Below are 19,959 nucleotides of genomic sequence, written 5' to 3' on the forward strand. Positions count from 1 at the left end.
AAATGGAGGGTTCCAAAAATATAACAAAAACATTTTTATGCATTATTCGACCATACGAACAGCCTGCACTATGTTATTTCTTGGGTGTATTTTCAGTGTCGCACCGTGTAATAGGTTTGTTCCTTTGGGAGGTGGCAAATTAACTATTAGTAGTTTAATAGCAATTTTCAAAGGAACGCACTTTCAGCGTAATCAATACAATACATGAGTAGTTCCAGTAGTAAACGCAATGGATTACACTGGCCAACAATTTTCAACTTTTTAAAATTCTCCAGAAAGATTTCAAATCAAATTTTATAGATTTCGGTTCAGTATGCTCAAAAAACATATTGGTTTTTTTCTAGCAGCTCTAGTTTTTGAAATATTTAATTTTTCATACAGGGTGTCCCAAAAGTTTACGTCGAAACGAAAACGGTAGAAAGGATAGGTGATGACAGTTATCAGAAAAATAATAAAAAAAATCGCAGCCATATATTTTGGGAGTTATGGGCATTTGAAAAAAAGTCGAAAAAATGGTCACCCTGTGACGGTTTTTCATGTGCCGTAACTACAAGTCTTAATTTTTCTCATTTTTTTCTTTTGTTACGGAACCTTGAATAACCCTGCTATCAAATGCATTCAAAAATTTTAACTCAGCTGCATCAGTTTTAAAGAAAATATTACTTTTTTACCCAACTTAGTACTTTTTTAGGTAATTTTTCCATATTATTTAAGTTTTTGTATTCTGAAAGGTTCTGAAAGGGTACAAAACTTGAATAATATGGAAAAATTACCTCATAAAAGAGTCGGATTTCTTAAGAAAAAAAAATTTATCTCGGTTATTTATGAAATATTCCCAACAATGTTATATATATTTTGAAAAGAGAATTGAACACACCAACTTTTAAGGCAACTTGCCGAAACATCGTAGTGCATTTTTTTTACACTACGGCTCATTGAATTAGAGTCATGTAAAATTTTTTTAGTACTAAGTTGGGTAAAAAAGTAATATTTTCTTTAAAACTGATGCAGCTGAGTTAAAATTTTTGAATGCATTTGATAGCAGGGTTATTCAAGGTTCCGTAACAAAAGAAAAAAATGAGTTGTAGTCACGGCATATGAAAAACCGTCACAGGGTGACCATTTTTTCGACTTTTTTTCAAATGCCCATAACTCTCTAAATATATGGCTGCGATTTTTTTTATTATTTTTCTGATAACTGTCACCACCTACCCTATCTACCGTTTTCGTTTCGACGTTAACTTTTGGGACACCCTGTATGTGGGGGAGTATTCATATTAATTTTGAAGTTTTCCTTATTTTGAGCGTTTATTAAAATTTTCCAGAAACATTTATATTAAAATTAATGTGTTTGGGGTCAGTAAACCCTAAAATCACATTAATTTTTCTAATATTTTCTATTTTTTGAAATATTTTAGGTTTTCACATTTTGGGGTAATTTCCTACTTATTTTTAAGTTATGTATGTTTATTTTAACTGTTTGTTAACATTTTCCAGAAATTTTCATATCGAACCTAATGAAATCACACTGGTTGCTTTCTAGGAGCTCTATTTTTAAGATATTTTAATTTTTCACATTTCTGGGGTGATTTCATAATATTTTTTTAAGATTTTCTTATTACAAGCGTTTTTAAAGTTTTGTTGGCAAAAGTTTGTTTCGAATGTAATGTATTTCGGTTCAGTAAATAAAATAAAAATACAAAAAAAATTTTTTTTTTTGTTATGAATTTCTATGCCTTTTCATGTATGAATAATTTAAAAACTAGAGCTGCTAGAAAAAAACTAATGTTATTATTGGAATCAGCAACCTAAAATTATTAAGAAATGATAAACAACGGTCTGGAAAATTTTGATGTTGGACAGTGTTATTACTCATGGAAAACTACCACTTCCCTTCAAGCAAACGAGTCCGATCTCGGTCCGAATCGGCTCCGAAGTGAGTCCGACGGATCACCGCGGAGCCGATTGCATATGTATTGGTATTTTCACCACGATTTTTCCTTCGAATTTGTGTTCATACACAAAAAGTTGTAAATGTGTGAGTGAAATGGCGTGTCCAAATGGAGAGATCAAACAGAACTCCGTTTTCTTGCTTGAAGGGTTCCTGAGGAACGGGGCTAATAATGAGTTTTCGGCTTAAAACATCTAATCTGTCAAACAAATTTACAGATCTATTACATTAGCCGTGTTTTATTGGTACTCAGTATTTACCTGATTAAACTTTTTATGCCGTAAACAACAACAAACTATTAATTTTTTTTATTTTATTAATGATCCTTTGTGGTTGAAGGGTAAAAAATGTATTTAAGTTTAGATACAAATTTTTTTCTGTAAAACAACAAATACCTAACAAAACTTTTGTTTATCCTTAACATTCATTTGTTGTTGTTTTCCGTCCAAAATTTTACTGAGCTAAGTAATAAGTTACCCAAAAAAAACACGGATATTATCCATCCGTTCAACGAAAATATCCTAGGTGTGTTTGAATTATGCCTCAAAGCAACAAGTTCTAAGAAAAAGTCATACAGAAATTATATCTTTTTTATACATATTTGCGTATTATTTGAGTAGTAAAAAAAAAACGACTTTAGAAAACGAATTAAGTTCGAAAAGAATCATAATGGCGAATATGTTCATCAGTTTCCTTCAAAAAAGTACGCGATACGGATCTTTTTTAGACTCAAATAGTACTACAATTTTATTCAATGTGAAAAGTTCGAGTTGGTTTTTGGTTGAATTCCAGCTTGTGTTATGGATTGTCTCCAACGGTCGAGCCTCTTAAAGGCTAGACCACACCGGAGGGTATATGCGATAGCGGTACGGGTACTTGTATGAAAAAAATTCCAAACTGACACATCAACGTTCAGATGTGTAATTTTTTTTTAAATAAAAATATCGTTACCGCTACCCGTCCCCCTACCGCATACCCTTCGGTGTGGCCAAGCCTTAATATAGACTTCGGGTGATTTTAGTTAAATCTAATTAACCATAAATTTCATTTAAGCGTTCTAAAGAGCTAGTAAGTTTTGTGATAATCATCAAAAAAAGTAAAATGGAACAGATTTTTTTAAAGGGTGTCCCATTAGACTGATTGCAAAAAAAAAATGTTTTTTTGTTTAAAGTTATATTGAAAATATCAAAAATATTGTTGGAAATGATGAAAAAAAATACTGTAAAAGTTACAGCTAAAATTTCAGTTTCCCATATGATTTAGGTACATGGGAAAGATTGTGTTTTTGAGTTTAAAATTATACAATTTTTTAATGGTTCATCAAAAAAGCTAGACTAAATCATTATCTTGTGTAAAATTAAACGCTCTAAAAAATTCCGTCATTAATTTTTTTTGATAAACCGCCGCTTTTCGAAGTTATTCAACTTTAAAATATAAAATACAATTTTTTGACGAAATTATTAGGTTTTTCAAAAAAAAAAAAAATATAAAATTTTTTGCACTCTAAGTTTTTTTTAGGTTTCACTTTCATAGATTCTTGTATTTAACTGTTAAACTCCTAGTACTATTAAAAATTTTCAATAAATTCGACACGGTGTACCGTGTTGGGTTGTTCTGAGTGGAGATAAGAGTTGTATCGTGTTGGTATGAGTTGTCTTGAAACTGCCAATTTGTTTATATAAAATGAAAAATTGAATGAGAGTTGTTTTATTAAGAAAAGATTTTGAAAAATTTTAGATTTTAAACAAATTTTAAAACTAAGTCAACTGTCGAAAATTAAGTTATCTCATTTTTATGCTTTTCTTTAATAGTTTAATAATTTGTTTATCTTAAAATATTTCCGATTCTTTGTTCTTAACATCAACTCGTTTTAGCTTTTTAATCTTCTCAAGACAAGGATAACAAAAATTCAAATATTTTTTGTTTGAAATTGCATTGTTTTCCTTTTTCATTTTTTACACAGCATTGTATATAATAGTTGATTGATAATAACACTGTGTTCGAAAATGGAACTTTATTTTTCCGACAGAGGGCTCTCACGTCTACTAAAGATAATTCGAGTATGCTGAACACGATGGCGTACTCAGTTTTTCTGGATTAGGTCAAATAAGAAAGAGTTTTGTGTTTGAAATTTTGTTTGCACATGCCAAAAATGAGGATATAAAACAATATATATTTTCCAATTTTTAATTTTATATCGATGTAAAATGACGGAGAATCTATTTTTTGAGAAGTATTATTCGTAAAAGAAGTTATCGAAAAAAAATCTGTCGAATGTCATTTGAAATCATTATTTTATGGCAAAAAATCGTCGATTTTTCTTCAAATTTTCTGGTATTTTTCGTTTTACTTAAATTAAAATGCAGCACTCTGTGGCAACGATTTGATCTTGTGTTTCGGGATAGAATATGGCTTGAGAGTGAAAAAGTAGCAGTAAAACCATATTTTTTCTCAAATTTTTAGTTTATAAAACAAAAAAATTACAAAATGTTTAAATGCAATACATATGTAGGGGAAGTGGGGGGCAAAATCGTTTTTTTACTATGTTGTATGACAAAAAAAAATAAAACTGGCAAAACTTGCAATATGAAAAAAGGGGCTTTTGGTACGATCGGCCATGTCTGAAAGTATGAGCAAGTTTTTTTGAAACTCCGAAAAAGTTACGGCAACTTTTGTGATTTTTCAACAAATCATTACAGTTTATGTTAAAAGTAGGTTGCACTTTTAACAGTGAGATAGTTAAAGTTTTTAACTTATTCTTTTTTATAATGAAAGTTGGATATTCAAGAGTATTTTTTTGTCAAAGAGTGAATCTCAAAGGTATGAACCTTAAGAAAAAAAATAGTTTTTGAACTTAAAAAAAAATTTAAATAAAAATATTGATACCATGCCTGATTTTGTAATTAAATATCTACATCTACATATGTATAATATTCCAGAGTACTAACACATAAAAGGTGTGTACAAAAAAATTTTTGAATTTTCGTATTAATTTGTACCTTTATAGTTAAAAAATTTAAGAAAAAGTGAAAAAAAAGTCGACGTCTTTTGCCATAAAATAATGATTTAAAATGTCATTCGACAGATTTTTTTTCAAATAACTTCTTTTACGTATAATCCTTCCAAAAAATAGATTTTACATCATTTTACATCGATACAAAATCAAAAATTGGAAAATATATGGTGTTTTATACCCTCATTTTTGGCATGTGCAAACAAAATTTCAAACGCAAAAATCTTTCTTATTTGACCTAATCCAGAAAAACTGAATACGCCATCGTGTTCAGCATACTCGAATTATCTTTAGTAGACATGAGAGCCCTCTGTCGGTTTTTTGAACTATCACAGTGTAATTATAATGATTTAATTTTTATACTAATACATACTTATCTATCTGCGGGTACGCAGGTATAAGTTAAGTATGTTTTGTAATAAAAACAACACAAAACACTCCTCAGTCTAGATACTGATTTCCACAAGAATAACAAATTTAAATTCTATTAAGAGCCCAAAAAAAAAAGAAGGTTGATCAAGGGGAAGAGGTAATAGATGGAAGACGAATACAAAAAAAAAAAAAAATAATAAAATATAAAGTACAGTAAACAACATGTCGTGGCCTTCTTATCACATCAAGTGTGTAATGATCACCGAACCGCTACAGCAGCGCAACCATAGTTTTTTATTTCGTATATTTGAAAAAAAAAAAAAAAATAACAACAACACACAAGTTAAGTCAGTGGCTGACTGTTTAGTTAAGTCTCTGAATCTGTATTTCACAAAAAAATAAAATAAATAAACAGAAAGAAAGAAGATACAATTTGTATATAAAAAATGTACAACGAAAAAAAAAAAATGCAAACACAAGTGCGATAACGAGGAAACGCATCACGCGCATGAAGAAGATTGCTGAGTTTGTTTTCCTTGTTTTTTGTTGTCGTTTCTTATAGATATACCTACCCGTCATGCAGATTTCGGAATATGTAATTGCCACCACCTGGTTTTGTTGGCAAAAATGCAAACAGGATTGTTTACTTGCTACAAAGTAAAATTATTGTCCTCCTTAAGACGATCTATATCGGGACATTTTTTTGTTTTAAGTAAAAAGAACATCGAACAGAAGTTGCTTTTTACGCATTCAGTGTTTTTAATTGACCCCTTTCTTAAGGATGTTAACCTTAAAAGCAATGAGGTTTTTTGCTTCCTTGCACAACTTTTAATAAAATATTATTTTAGGAATTTAATAGATTTTCTCTCAAAATTCAAAAATCGCATTTTTGAAAATAAAAGACAAGGTCTAGCTAGTTTGGAAAAGATCACAAAAGATTCAGAAGGGTGTTTTCATTATAATAATAAAATAAAATAAATATGAGGTTTATTTATTCGTTAACCTCGAAAATGTTACACATACGACACCGTGACCCCTTTCTGCCTCCCTCTGCAGGCTGTGAGAAAAAGTCGTCCTCGTAATCTTGATATTTCAGATAAGACTTCATCAAATCCCTGTTTTTATTTTCAAGGCTGCGTGCGCAGTACATCGCTCATATTTTATTTTTTAATAAAGTAAACGAACAGAACGAAATTTGTTTAGCATGTTTTGTCTACCTTCAAGATGTCAAACGAAATCATCTATAGACTATATATTTGGTCATAACTACAAACGTCAAAGTAATCTTTGAAAAAGCTGCATGAACAAAAGCTTAAATAACAGGTCTGTTTGGGTTCTTTTTGGACAAAAATATGAACAAAAAATGGTCACAGGATACAGCACTGTTTGACTCCATTTTGAACTTCAAATTTGTCTGACAATCTACATCAAGGCAATAGAGCTTGGTATTTTAGTACAAACGCTTACCGAAACAAGGTTAAAAGAACTTCACATTTCTCGTCGATCTTGATTTTTTAAAACTTCAATTGTTGCCTAAAGAACAAGTCGTTTTGTTCTCTTTATAATAAAAAAAAATAGAATCTTTTACTTCAAATCTTGACATTTTAGTACAAATGCTTTCCCGAAAAAAGTTGAAAATGGTTAATTTCAGAAATAAATGCTTGTTTGTTTAATGAAAAAGACCATAAAATTGTATTTTTCACCACAATTTCCTACACTCATGCTACGCAAAAATTAATCCCTATTCAAAAAAGTTTTTATAAGAATAATCTTCTTCCAAGGCAATACAAGTTTCTATCACTTTTTGATGTTTAGTTCAAATTTACACCACAGGCAGCGCATTTCAACCATACCAATTCTCAATTTAGACCAAATATCTTAAAGCTGTGTGCGTTAAAATTTGGGTTAAAATTTTCATCTTGGTAAAAATTTTATCCTGTTGTACATTTTAGCCTACTTTATTTACCACGCAAGTGTCAAAATTTAACCAAAGTCAACAATTTTAACAGAATTCACACATGGCCTAAGAAAGTGATGTGTTATTTTCTTCTTACTTTAGGGGTATTCATGAAACGATGGTAAACCTGGTAAATATGTCAAAGTTTTATATGGGGTGGACCTGTTTGTTTACCATATTTACCATTTTACCAGGGGACAAATTACGGCATACGATTACGATCATACGTTAACGTACTGACGCTATATGTCTCTATCTTTTTCTACTAATTAAATAGAGACAGCAATATTCAAAACCCGTATACCCGTATGACCGTAATCGTATGCCGTAATTCGGCCCCAGGTTTAACTGTTAAGTTATATAAGTAAACTTTTTGATTTTAACTTGAAAACTTATCACTCTAGCGAAATTTGTTTAATTCTAGAAAATTAAACATGCGATCAAACTAATGTACCGCGGTTATAAGGCCACGTGACCACCTCTATCTTATATCTTGTATAACGATTGCGTTGAACCGGCTATAGGAATCTTTCTTAACCAGCTCACACAAGTAGTTATATGTTTTGTTTATTCGATTTCTTATTATTAATACATTGCAGCTTCTAATGCAGTCATGCTATCTATCATATAAAAAATCCCCCCTTTCAAATGACATTAAAATCTATCCCAAAGAATTTATATAAGTAAAATGCATACCTCTTAAACGTCATTTTGACGTCAGAGATACAGCCCACTGGCTGTCTTATCTCAGCTTTATAGCAACTTTGTGTCAAGCCAATGGTTATTTATAAATCAATGGCAACGTCAAATAGCTTGCACGAACCATGAAAATCTACAATGTTTCTTTCAAGTTATTTTTATTTTTTTTTTTACTGAGCCGGCACTTTGACTAAACTGGATTTTTTTTTTCATTGCAAATGATTGTGGTAAAATCGTTCAACTAAAAAACTAAATGATGCATATTTCTTTCGTTTCTTTTTGCTATTTTTGCCCACCCACTATTCGTTTCTTTTATACGTAATCTCTATACTACTATTTGTATATATTTGCAGATTTATTTTTCTAAGTTTTTTGTTTTGATTCCAACCGCAATGGCGACATCTTTTATTTTATTGCAAAACATTTCGCAAAAAAGAAAAAAAAACAATATCTAACTAAGTAACCAAACAGTACAAAAAAAAACAATAGAAATAACAACAACAACTTCTCCTTGGCACCTTGTTGTTTCATTTCGATTGCTTATTTCCATCGTTATTAACCTTTTACTGCGCACAAGGTGAATTCGTGTTTTCACACTTTTGTTGTTGTTGTTATTTGTTTTTGTGCAATTTTCTTTTGCCTATTTTTGTTTGTGTCCATGGTGATTCCAAACGACACATATACATACATCGACTTACAAACATTATATACGCTAATGTTTTCGCTTTCGCTTTTTTTATTTGTATCTATTTTTAATGTTGTTTTTTTTTTTTGCATATTTATTTGATTAAAATTTCCAATTGCTCGAGAAAGTCGGGTGCATTCAACAGGTTTGTCACATGGGGTGGGTTAAATTTCAAGGAGTTTTATTTTACTTATTTCATTAATTTTTTGGTACATTTAAATTAATATCAAACATTTAACATAGATAATGATCTAAATGAAAATAGAATTTTCAAATTGTTTTTATTTCCAACGCTTGCAATTTTGAGATTTTATCAAATTATCTTATTCTCGAAGTTGGATTTGAAATATATTTTATGACAGATAATTTCATTTTTTTTTTTTTTAATAAAGTAAGCGAACAGAACGAAAGAACAACAGATTGTAAATTTGTTCACCATGTTGTGTCTGCCTTTAAACTGTCACAAGAAATCATTTGAACATTCAGGAATAATTAGAAACTAGACTAGACATTTGGTCAACGTCATTTTCTGAACGGAAATTTAGGTAGACGATCAAATCGAGTTAAGGAGATTTTTCTTGCCCAAATTTCCAGTCAACTTTCCGATACGATTCTCTTAATAGGTCTGTTTGGGTTCTTTTTGTAAAAAAATATGAAATCAGAACATTTTGAAACTTTTTTAACGTAAAAAAATTTAAACAACAACACCGATTGAGAAAAAATTAGAGTTATTCATGCAACGGTATAAACTCTTGGTAAACCTGGTAAAATAACTGTCAAAGCCATACAAAATTTTGACACATTTACCACTTTACCACATTTAACCAAGTTTACCCAGAGTTTACACCGTTTCATGAATAGTCTGATTAAAGAAACGAAAAAAATATCGAAACATTTTGTATTGTTTTTTAAACACTTATTTTTATTATTTTTTCATCAAATAATTATTTCCTTTGAATATTACGCCACTAAAATGCAATCAATAAAAATAAAAACACAAAAGAAAGCAACGCCGCCATGCGGAAGTTAGTTTTATTTATATTGTACAACAAGAACAAATAAAGAGAACAGAGATGCACTAGCTTTTGTCCAATTTCAAAGTACCCAAACTGGAACTGGGTTAAAAAAGTTGAAAAAGTAGAAATTCAACTATAAAATTGAAAAAAAAAAAAAAAACACTAAACAGGGCAACCATCTTAAATTTCAGTATTCCAGAAGCTATAATATAATTTCGTTTAAGCTTCGGTAGGGTTTCTCTTTATGGAAAACGGAGAACATTATACAAATTAAAGGCCTCAAAGTAATGTTTTAAATAAGCTAAAAAAATGAAAAAAGGAATCTTTGTTCCAATTACTTCCAAATGGTTTTATTATATTCAAATTTATGCATTTTTATTGATTTTAAAAGAAAAAAAAATTTTTTTCGATATATGCAGTCTGAGGCCGTTAAAGAAATCTTTCCGAAATCTCTGCTTTATCTTATTTCTATAAGCTCACTAACTACAGAAACCATGCTAATGTTCTAAAAGACTAATTGATACAATTTCAAATAGTTGACCAAGTTATGACCTCTATATTATTTTCTGAGGAAAGCTTTTTAAAAGCCTTATAGATGTATATGAAATTTTAATTGTTGTATGTTTACCAGTTTTTTAATGCAATTTTATTGGTGTAGTTCCAAAACACCCATTTGAATGCAAAAAAGAAGGGAATACTCAAGAAAAGATTTTATTGAGTGTATTTTGGAATTAAACTGGGACGAAAATGAAGTCAGCATATTTTACAGATTCCAAACCCATCAGACGAAGATTCAATCTAAGACTTTTTTCAAGTTCTCTTGTGGCTGCATATTTCATAGACTAATTTTTTGTATGGCACCATAGAAATCACTGCCAATAACTTGTCATCAACTGGCCTATAATAACAACCGGAAACGGAAGTAATATCTAAACGAAATTGGTATTCTTCTTTCGCTTAGTCAAAAAATCGATGAGTGATGTTGACCTCCTTAAATTTTCTCACCTTACATTTTTTTGGGCAATATCTCCGTCTCTGTGACATTCTTATGATAAATTGAACCAAATTAAGCAACAAGTTGGTTTGAGGTTCAACAGATAGCACAAAATAAAAAAAAATCTCTCATCATCGGCTTCAGTTAACACATAAAAGAAACTTCTCGAGCAACATTTTCGTGATTGTTAAGCACAATTAGGTCAATTTCAAGTACCCCGTTGGCAACAGCAAACACAAACTTGGTTGATACCAAAATCAAAAAAAAAAAGAACAAAATTAAAATTGTTGTATCATACCTTTCTTTTTGACTTGGGAAAATTTCATTTAAAAGCCAATTGGTCGAAACTACTTCCAATATGAGTGAAAGTATTAATTTTTTTTTCGTTTGCTTCGTCGCTTTTTTGGTCTATTCTTGTGGTTTGGTTTTTTTGTGTTCTCTTTTTTTTTTTAATTCAAAATTTTTGTATCAAATTATAAATTATTTTATTATTTGATGGTTTCCTTCTACCATGACATAAGCATTTTTAATTCTCTCATAACTTTCACATTTTTTTGGCTGTTTGTTGCTATCTTCAATTAAAATTTTATTTTAGAGGTTTAAGTTGCATTTAAAAAAAAAAAACAAAACCAAAATGATGACTAAGAGAGAAACAAATTATTTAATTGTGTGAATGAATTTTCTGCTTGTTAGTTATTGTTTTTCATTTTTTTGTCTACTTTTTATAATTTTTCATTTTGGCTGATTTCGCTTTTTTATTTTTTAAATAATTCCTTTACACTTTGTGGCTTTGGCGTGTAAAAAAATAGGTCAAGCATATGCATGCCGATGGCAAATAAAAAATGTGATCAAATCAGAATAAATGAGAGATCGTGATATTTTGTTTCTTACTTTTTCTGTTGAATTGAGGAATTTATAAGTGAAAGGAAGGTATAAGAAAGGGAAATTTCCAATATATGCTATTGTTGAAAGTAACTTATCACGAAGAGTTATAAAATCTCTAGTTTAAATAATGAAACTTTTGATTTATGCTTAATTTATTCTATATTAGGTCATATTTTGTTGGTGTTAAATTGAATTCTGACCTTCATAATGTTTAATGTTGTATATATTTTGATCAATTTTCAAACAATAATTGAAAGATGTTAATTTTTCACACTTGTATTAAGCATTTTTATATTGAAGGTCTTGAATAAACAACTTTTGTGTTATTACAAAGCTTAAAAGGCTGAACTTATTTATAATTCCCCAGAAGTCGCATCTCACATTTTCGTTTTAGACCTAATGCTAAGGATCATGGCATTGCTAATATTGGCCTGCTAAAAGCCAGAACCAAAAAATAACTTGGCTGTCTTTTGGGATTCGTGTCCAAAATTCGTGTAGGCAAAATTTTCTTATTTGGATCTGACCTCAGTTGTTTTTTTTTGTCTGTGTTGACATTTTGAATATGTTTATTATTTTGTTCCTTGTGTTTCAAAGAAATCCATCGCTTCTTGACAGAATAAAACGTTTGAGAAATTGACTAATACATAATCCACAAAACCTTTATACTTTTTGAATATAAAAAATTTCTGTAAAGTAGGTTTATGGACGATAATTTTACGCGATAACGCAATGAAAAATTTAAAAAAATGTTTGCATGCAAAAAGAAAGTATTGAGTCGTCTTGGGATTCGAACCCCAGACCAGATTTTGTGCAGATTTGTTTTAGGTTATAGCCTAATTAGCTTCTTTAAAGCTGAAACACAATCACGCTTTGCCAGACGCATCATCGCGTTACGTTGAGAAATCCTCAAAGCGCGCTTCTGTCACTTTGACTTCGAACAGCTGATTGAAACAAAAATCATCTGTCAAATATAAAAAAACACAGTCACTCACAAAATTATTGGGCCAGGTCTTTATCTTGATTTAATTGTGGAAAAATGAAAAAGGATATTAATGTGTTTAAAAAATGCATAGAAATTTGTTTATTCTTTAATCCTATAGTTATAAAAACAAAACCAATCAAAATAAATTGTTTTTAACAATAAAACTCAGTCTACAACATCATTAAATTATTTTTGTTTTTAAAACGTAAATTGTTTTGATTTAAAATATCTCGATGTCGTTTTTTTGTGCAAAATCTATATAGAGAAATTAAAAAACACACCTAGGTTTGCAATAATTTATTTTTTTTTTTTCACATTTGGCGCAATAATAATGTGGGTGACTGTAACTATGTCTGATAAATGTCAGAAAGCGAGCAAAAGTTCAGTCTGGTTGAACTTTTGCTTGCTTTCTTACGTTTCCTTACGTTTGTCAAAAAAAGCGTACGTAAGAAAAGCGTCATTGTGGGAGGTTATACAGATTTCGTATGGTTGAACTTTTGGCAGTTGTCAAAATCGACGGCAAAGCGTGATTGTGTTTCAGCTTTTAGTTTTCAAACAAAAGTGTTGAGCTCATCATTTTCAAAAATGCATAAATGTCAAATATTTTCGAATTTTTCAGTCTTTAGTGATTTTAGACTTTAAGAACTAATTTTTAACAAAAATGATATATCAGCTAATGAAATTTCCTATATCCTTATTAACGGAAAATTCTGTAAGTTAAATGATTCCAAAACATTGCTTTTCGAAAATCTCCAAATTTTGTCGATAATTTAAAAAAAATCTTTCTTTTAAAAAGTTGAAAATTGTTGGCCAGTTTTATCGATGAGCCAACAAGTTTGTTCAAAATTGTCTACCTCTCCATTTCTATATTCTAGCATCCTCCATTGCTTTTCTGACTGATTTAATTGCCCTCTTAATCAATTCATCGTTACATTAAGCCTGAAATAATTCTTATGCAATAACTAATAATAATCTCTATTTTTTTCTTTTATTAATTTTAGGTCCTAGAAGCAATACAACAAAGTCCGTTTCTTGTGGGTATGCATTATGCCTTCCAAACAGACTCTAAACTTTATTTGATCTTAGGTAAGTTAAATAACTCACAATGACAAAATAAAATTCCTTTCTTATCACAATCCTTTTTTTATTCATAGATTACGTCAATGGCGGTGAATTATTTACACATTTGTACAAATCAGAGCATTTCCCTGAAGATGATGTTCGCATTTACATTGCCGAAGTTATTTTAGCTTTGGAACATTTACACAAACTGGGAATCATCTACAGAGACATTAAGCTAGAGAATATTTTACTCGATGGCAATGGTCATATTGTTTTAGCTGATTTTGGTTTATCGAAAATATTCAAACCGGACTCGAATCAAAGAGCGCACAGTTTTTGTGGCACATTAGAATATATGGCACCTGGTAAAATATTTTTTAAAATTTTAAGTTGAGACATAACTTTACATGATTTCTTGTTTTCTTAGAAATAATTCGTCCTTGTCCAGCTGGTCATGATCTCGCTGTTGATTGGTGGTCTGTTGGTGTTCTAACTTATGAACTTCTAACTGGTGCATCACCATTCACTGTAGTCGAACAACGTAACACACAAAATGATATCTCACGAAGAATACAAAAAAGTGATCCACCACTGCCTTCAAGTTTGGGTGAAATTGTTAAAGATTTCATTTTAAAAATGCTCCACAAAGATCCAAAAAAGAGATTAGGTAAGTTTATTCTATTAAATTATGTCTCTACAAAAGTTGTAACCTTTGATTTAAACTTTGTGCAGGTGGTAATAATAAAAATGCAGATGAAATCAAGAGACATCCATTCTTCAATGGAATCAACTGGCAAGATCTAAAGCGAAAACGAAGAAAAGCTCCGTTCAAGCCGAGAATCACTTGCGAGGATGATACTGGAAATTTTAGTGAAGAATTTACTAAACTTTCTGTTGTTGATTCACCGGCGCCAGTTCCTCCAAATACCAATAGACTGTTCAGAGGTAAGTTTCTTATAATAACTTGCATTATTTTCAAAATTCCTAACAACTGTTTTTGTTTCTATTTTAAAGGGTATTCCTATGTAGCACCTCAGCACTTGCAAAAGAAGACAACCAACAACAGACAATTCAACGAAGAAGAATTCTGTAATCCGCCTTTAAAGGTAAAGAATCAATCTCTCGAAAGTTCAATCTTGAATAGAATTTTTATGAAAAACATTTCCTTTTTTTCTATAGAATCCACCACCATTAACCGACTTCAAGTTGGATCAATGTAGTTATTCAAGTGGAAGTTTTGGTACCTGTTACATTGCCTCGCATCCAAAGAACAATAAAGACTATTCAGCTAAGGTCATACCAATAACTAAATATCGACCAGCCGAAGTGGATGCTCTGATTGCATGTCGCGGTCATCCTGGCATTCTCGATTATATCAATACATATCGCTCAGGCTCAAACATAATTATAATAACTGAGTTTGTTAGTGGCTGTGAGTTGTTTCATCATATTGATGAAGAAGATGGACTATCGGAGAGTACAGCTTGTAATGTGTTTCAACGGTTAAGCGAAGTTGTGCGACATATTCATTCGAAAAATTTTATTCACGGTGACCTTAAGCCAGAGAATGTTGTTTATTGTGATCCACAAATGCGATCAATAAAACTTATTGATTTTGGATCAGCAAGGTAAGCATTTTAACAAACCATAAAATCATTCTTATCTTTAACTGTATTTGTTTTTTTGTTATCAATTTCAGTTATAATAGCAGAGGAGTTGTTTGGAAGGACACACCACGCTATACGCTCGATTATGCCCCACCAGAAGCACTCCGATCTGCCGATAGTGCAATATATTCAAAAGCATTTGACATTTGGTCGCTTGGAGCAACGCTCTACACAATGGTCATTGGTCATGCACCATTTCGTCATGGCAAAAATGACCGAACAACAAACGAGGCTGTGATCCGTGAACGAATACTCAAAGGTGATATGTGGACGACGAAAAATCCTCGATGGCTGGCTACGTCGGTGGAATTCCGAAACTTGGTTACATCTTGCATGCAAGTTGAGAATTCAAATCGTTTAACTGTCGGTGAAGTACTCCAGCATCCATGGATGATGACGAAAAAACACAACAGCCACAATGCCAATGGTGTTCAACAAAAGCACCAACAAATTCATAATGAAGACGACGAAGAAGAGGAGGAAGTGGTTTTGGTTGAAAATGAAGATGATGAAGATGCAGAAGAAACAGAAGAAGTTACCACCGATGTTGCAGTAGCAGCAGCAGATGATGATGTGGTGGATGCGAAAAGGTGGAGCAAAACATCATCAATATGCTCTGTACATGGTTCAGAATCCAATCAAAGTATACAACGGAGTAATGGTTGCAATGAAAGCGAAGGCGATACAACCAGTGGCTTGGGGCGGAGTAAAAGCTCTGATCAAGAAAATACTTCTGCCGATCAATTGCATACTCCTCATCTGGAGGGTCTGGGAAGTTGTGATGTTAATTCCTCCTCCGAAGAACAATTAAACACATCCATCAACAATAACAATGATATAATCCTGCCACTTCATGAAGAAACTACTAAAGAAAGTTCTAGTAAATTTACACGTAATTCAAAAATACGAAAATCAGCACCACGTCGACGAACACGTCGCAATCTAACTAAACCATCAATCATCAATGTGCTCAATCAAAGATTCAATGCATTCAAATGTGATGATTCGGAAGGTGAAGAACTAAATGGTTTTGTTGCCGATGGCAAAGATAAGCTTTGTGAGATTTTAATTCGACGTAAATATTGGAAAATGTTTAATGCATTGATTTACTCTAATCAATGCCAATTGAAACATTTTAAAATTGATAGAAAATACAAGGCTTTAGAAGATGAACCATCTGCGGATGAGAATGACGACGAAAGTAGTGGACAATTCCCTAAGCCAATGCCACCACCACGAGTACCTAAAATTAAGAAAGAAGCTGCATCGAGAAAACCCTCAGCAATGATGACACGGTCACAGCGGCAGCGATTCGTCTTCGAATGATCAATATTAGCCGGAATGCTGATCATCATTACGTTCGATTGTTCGAATGAACGAATATGTTGTACAGCATGCTGCCACCACCAATACCAATTAAACCAATTAAAACCCAACCGCAACAACACACTGTCGTCTCCAAATAATAAAATAATAATAATAATGGTACTTAGATTTACTATATTGTTGTGGCGAACCAATAATTATAATAATTATAAAATAATTATAAAAAAAATCAAAGGAATTCCGGAGTTTTTTCGAAGCTCATATTCGAATTTTAATCCGGATATCCGAATTGTAGCCTTAAGTAGTTATATTCATTATATTTTTCTCTTTTCAAGTGTTATGGTTTTTTTCTAAGTTGTTTTTGTTTTTTTTTTTTTCTCAAAAAAAAAGAAAGGATATAAATCTCCATTTTTTTAAAAACAATGTTGGCCCAAATTTAATTTTCATTTATAAAGAAATTATACAAAAAATTATTCTTCTTTTTCTAATTTTTAAATCCAAAATCCATTGTAAATATAAATCAAACAAAAAAAAGTTTAAAACTAAAAAAAAAAACAAAGAAACAATACAATACAAATCTACTGTTAAATATATATTTCTTTTTTCTTCATTATTATAATTATTTTTCTTTTTTAATTATTTATAACCAATTTTTGTTCTATAAGTTAAATGAATCACACATTTCAAAAAGTATCTATTGAATACTTTATTAAAAAAATTTTATGAAATATTAAACTTGAAACCATTTTAATTGTGTTGAAAAATAATTAAGTTTTCATTTTTATCGTTTTTTTTTTTTGGTTTGTTTTGTTTTCGTTGTTGTTGTCTTCTGGTTGGTTATTTTTGTGATGCAAAATGTTATTGTTTGGAATTTATTTTTCTTTCGATTATATTTATTTATTTTCTATATCGTTTTAATGCGAGGTCTATGTTCAGAAGCAGAAGCACTTTATGGTTGAAAAAAAGGCATGTGAATTGAAATTGAATAAGTAAGCTCTTCCTGAGTTATAAAATACAGGAATGCATATAAGAGTTTCCCTAGTTTCCCGAACTAGGTTTGATATGAACTCTTGAATGTACTCAGAACTGAACAGTTTAACTGCTCAAGCTGACAAGCTAAGAATCAATTTGAAGAATTTCAGAGTCCCCGTAGTCAAAAGATTTTTCAAACATTATTTATCCCTGGGGAGTGTGGCAATTGATCGTGCTTTCAGATTAAATGCCAGCCTAACTGTGAGTTCTTTTTGAATAAGTATTTACTCTCTTTTTCTCCATTGAAAGATTTTGTTTGAATTTTTAATTTTGTTTAATTTTTTTTGTAGTTTTGTGTGATGACATCTAAAACCAGCATTGTTGAACCTCGTTGTTATGAATTAGAAGGTTTTCGACGAAACCATATTAGACATCATCAATTTTAATATGTGTGTATCGGACCTGGAGGTCACTACAAAATTCCTATAATTGTATTGGTGAGTCCCTTATTTTACTTTTTGTATGTTGGACAATCGCTTGACGAAAATAACTATGTTGGATTGTCACGCCACCGTATGTCTTTTTGGACTTAAAATTAAGTTTTTTTTTCTATGAGCTGTCTTTTGAGAAATTGACAGTACTCGGATTTTGCATAAAGTTTAAGGTTCTCTTCATTACTACTTGCACACAGGATAGCTTAAGTCACTAAGATTTTGTGATTCTTGAATTTTAGCTTATACCAACTGATTAAATCCTGAAATAAATGCTTTAGCATTTACTCAGAAAATTCTTCTCAGCCGTATGCTTAAGAATTTACACAATCACTCAATCGAAAAAGAATTCAGTTTACAAAAAAAAATGCTAGTCGGTTCAAGTGAACTTGATAATTGGAAAACCTGTTCGGGGTTATGAATTCTCAAGTGGCAGCGGTGGTGCGAAGCGTAGTGCGTCGGCCTCCCAACCGCTAGGTCGTGAGTTCAAGCCCAGCTCGGGCAATTTTCAAAATCAATTGAACATAAGCGACTTAGCACCACTGAAAGGAGTCTGATGATCGGGTTGGTCCCCGTGAAATAGCTATAACTCCAGCCTATGAACTTGGTGGTAACACACACAAGTTGTTGTTGTTCATTCAAATTCCTCAATATAAATTGATTACACAAGCAGCTGCCTGCAAGTATGAAAATACACAAACCTCTTCTAAAAAAAAAAATAGTTTTCAAAATTAAGGACGAAAAAAAATATTTCGAATGAAACAATTTCCGGATCATTTCAACATTGGGGCTGAATGAATTACAAGCAGTATTAACCAAAAAATTTCTTTGTTCAAATTTTCGTTAGTTATCTCATTTTCCAATTAAGAGAACATTTTTATTTTTCCAGTTATTGAAGAAGAAAATTCCTTAATATCTTATCAACCTCCACTAGTGCATTAGACGTTCGCCACGGATGAATGAATTCCAATGTATGCTACTCCATTCTAATATGATATTCTAAGCAACCGTGGCAAATTTATTTACTAGACAAAGCTCATCAAAAATTTGTCAAATTTGGAAATCTTCGAATTCATTCAGGTGAAACTGCTTTTAAAATCACGACAAAAATATTATTCGAATGAAAAATTTTCTATAAGACACTCACTATTGGCCCAACAAACAAAACGTCATAATCAGAGTTACCTTCCCTCCCGCTTGGTATTTTTGGTAGGTTCGGTGTGAGAGTGAGAATTGAGTTCCTAGCATTGTACGGTACTTGTTTTCATGCTGCAAGAACTTTGCATGGTATTCGCTATAATATGGTTCAGAAAAACATGGAATCAAATAAGGATTTCTCGATGAAAATAAGTAAGGATAAATTGACACACTGCGCGTCACTTAAATAGAAACAACTAGCTAAATTGTTGTTTCTATTCGAGTATAATTATAACTTCAATTGGAACTGTAAAGAAACCGATGAGTAAAGAACATTTTGCATCAAGTAATAAACTTTTTAACCATTTTAGTTCGCATGTGCAATTTATTAAAATTTTAAAACACAAACCTTAGTTTGTAATAATATAATATTGCCTCAAATGAATCGAAGTCATCAGCAGAAATAAATTTAATGATACAAAAAATAAAAAACAAATGTTAGACAAAGTATACCATTCTTAATGCCTCCTTTTGTTAACTGAAAAGCAATACAAAACAAAATTAAATGCAAAAGTTTTGTTTTGTTTTTAATTATTTAAAATTTAAACAGTGTAGTTATTTATATAAAATATCTATATAAATGTAAAAAACATGCATTGTTCTAAATCTCATTGTTTAACAAAAAAACATACAAACAAAAATAATGTGCTCATTATGTAAGTCTTTAAAATAAAATAAAAAACAAAAAAT

General features: G+C 30.9%; 1 protein-coding gene across 1 annotated transcript in view; it reads left to right on the plus strand.

The window, feature by feature from the left end:
- The window catches only part of LOC129908305 (ribosomal protein S6 kinase alpha-5), a 62,557-nt gene extending 45,181 nt beyond the window's left edge, over window positions 1–17,376 (plus strand). Inside the window, exons 4-10 of the mRNA XM_055984714.1 lie at window positions 13,556–13,640; window positions 13,709–13,981; window positions 14,044–14,283; window positions 14,349–14,561; window positions 14,631–14,722; window positions 14,796–15,244; window positions 15,316–17,376. Coding sequence (XP_055840689.1) covers window positions 13,556–13,640; window positions 13,709–13,981; window positions 14,044–14,283; window positions 14,349–14,561; window positions 14,631–14,722; window positions 14,796–15,244; window positions 15,316–16,609 — 2,646 coding nt within the window. The 3' untranslated portion in view covers window positions 16,610–17,376. The remainder of the gene's footprint in view (window positions 1–13,555; window positions 13,641–13,708; window positions 13,982–14,043; window positions 14,284–14,348; window positions 14,562–14,630; window positions 14,723–14,795; window positions 15,245–15,315) is intronic.
- The last annotated feature ends 2,583 nt before the right edge of the window (window positions 17,377–19,959 follow it).

Source organism: Episyrphus balteatus, chromosome 2 (genome assembly GCF_945859705.1).
Source record: "Episyrphus balteatus chromosome 2, idEpiBalt1.1, whole genome shotgun sequence".
NCBI lineage: Eukaryota > Metazoa > Arthropoda > Insecta > Diptera > Syrphidae > Episyrphus > Episyrphus balteatus.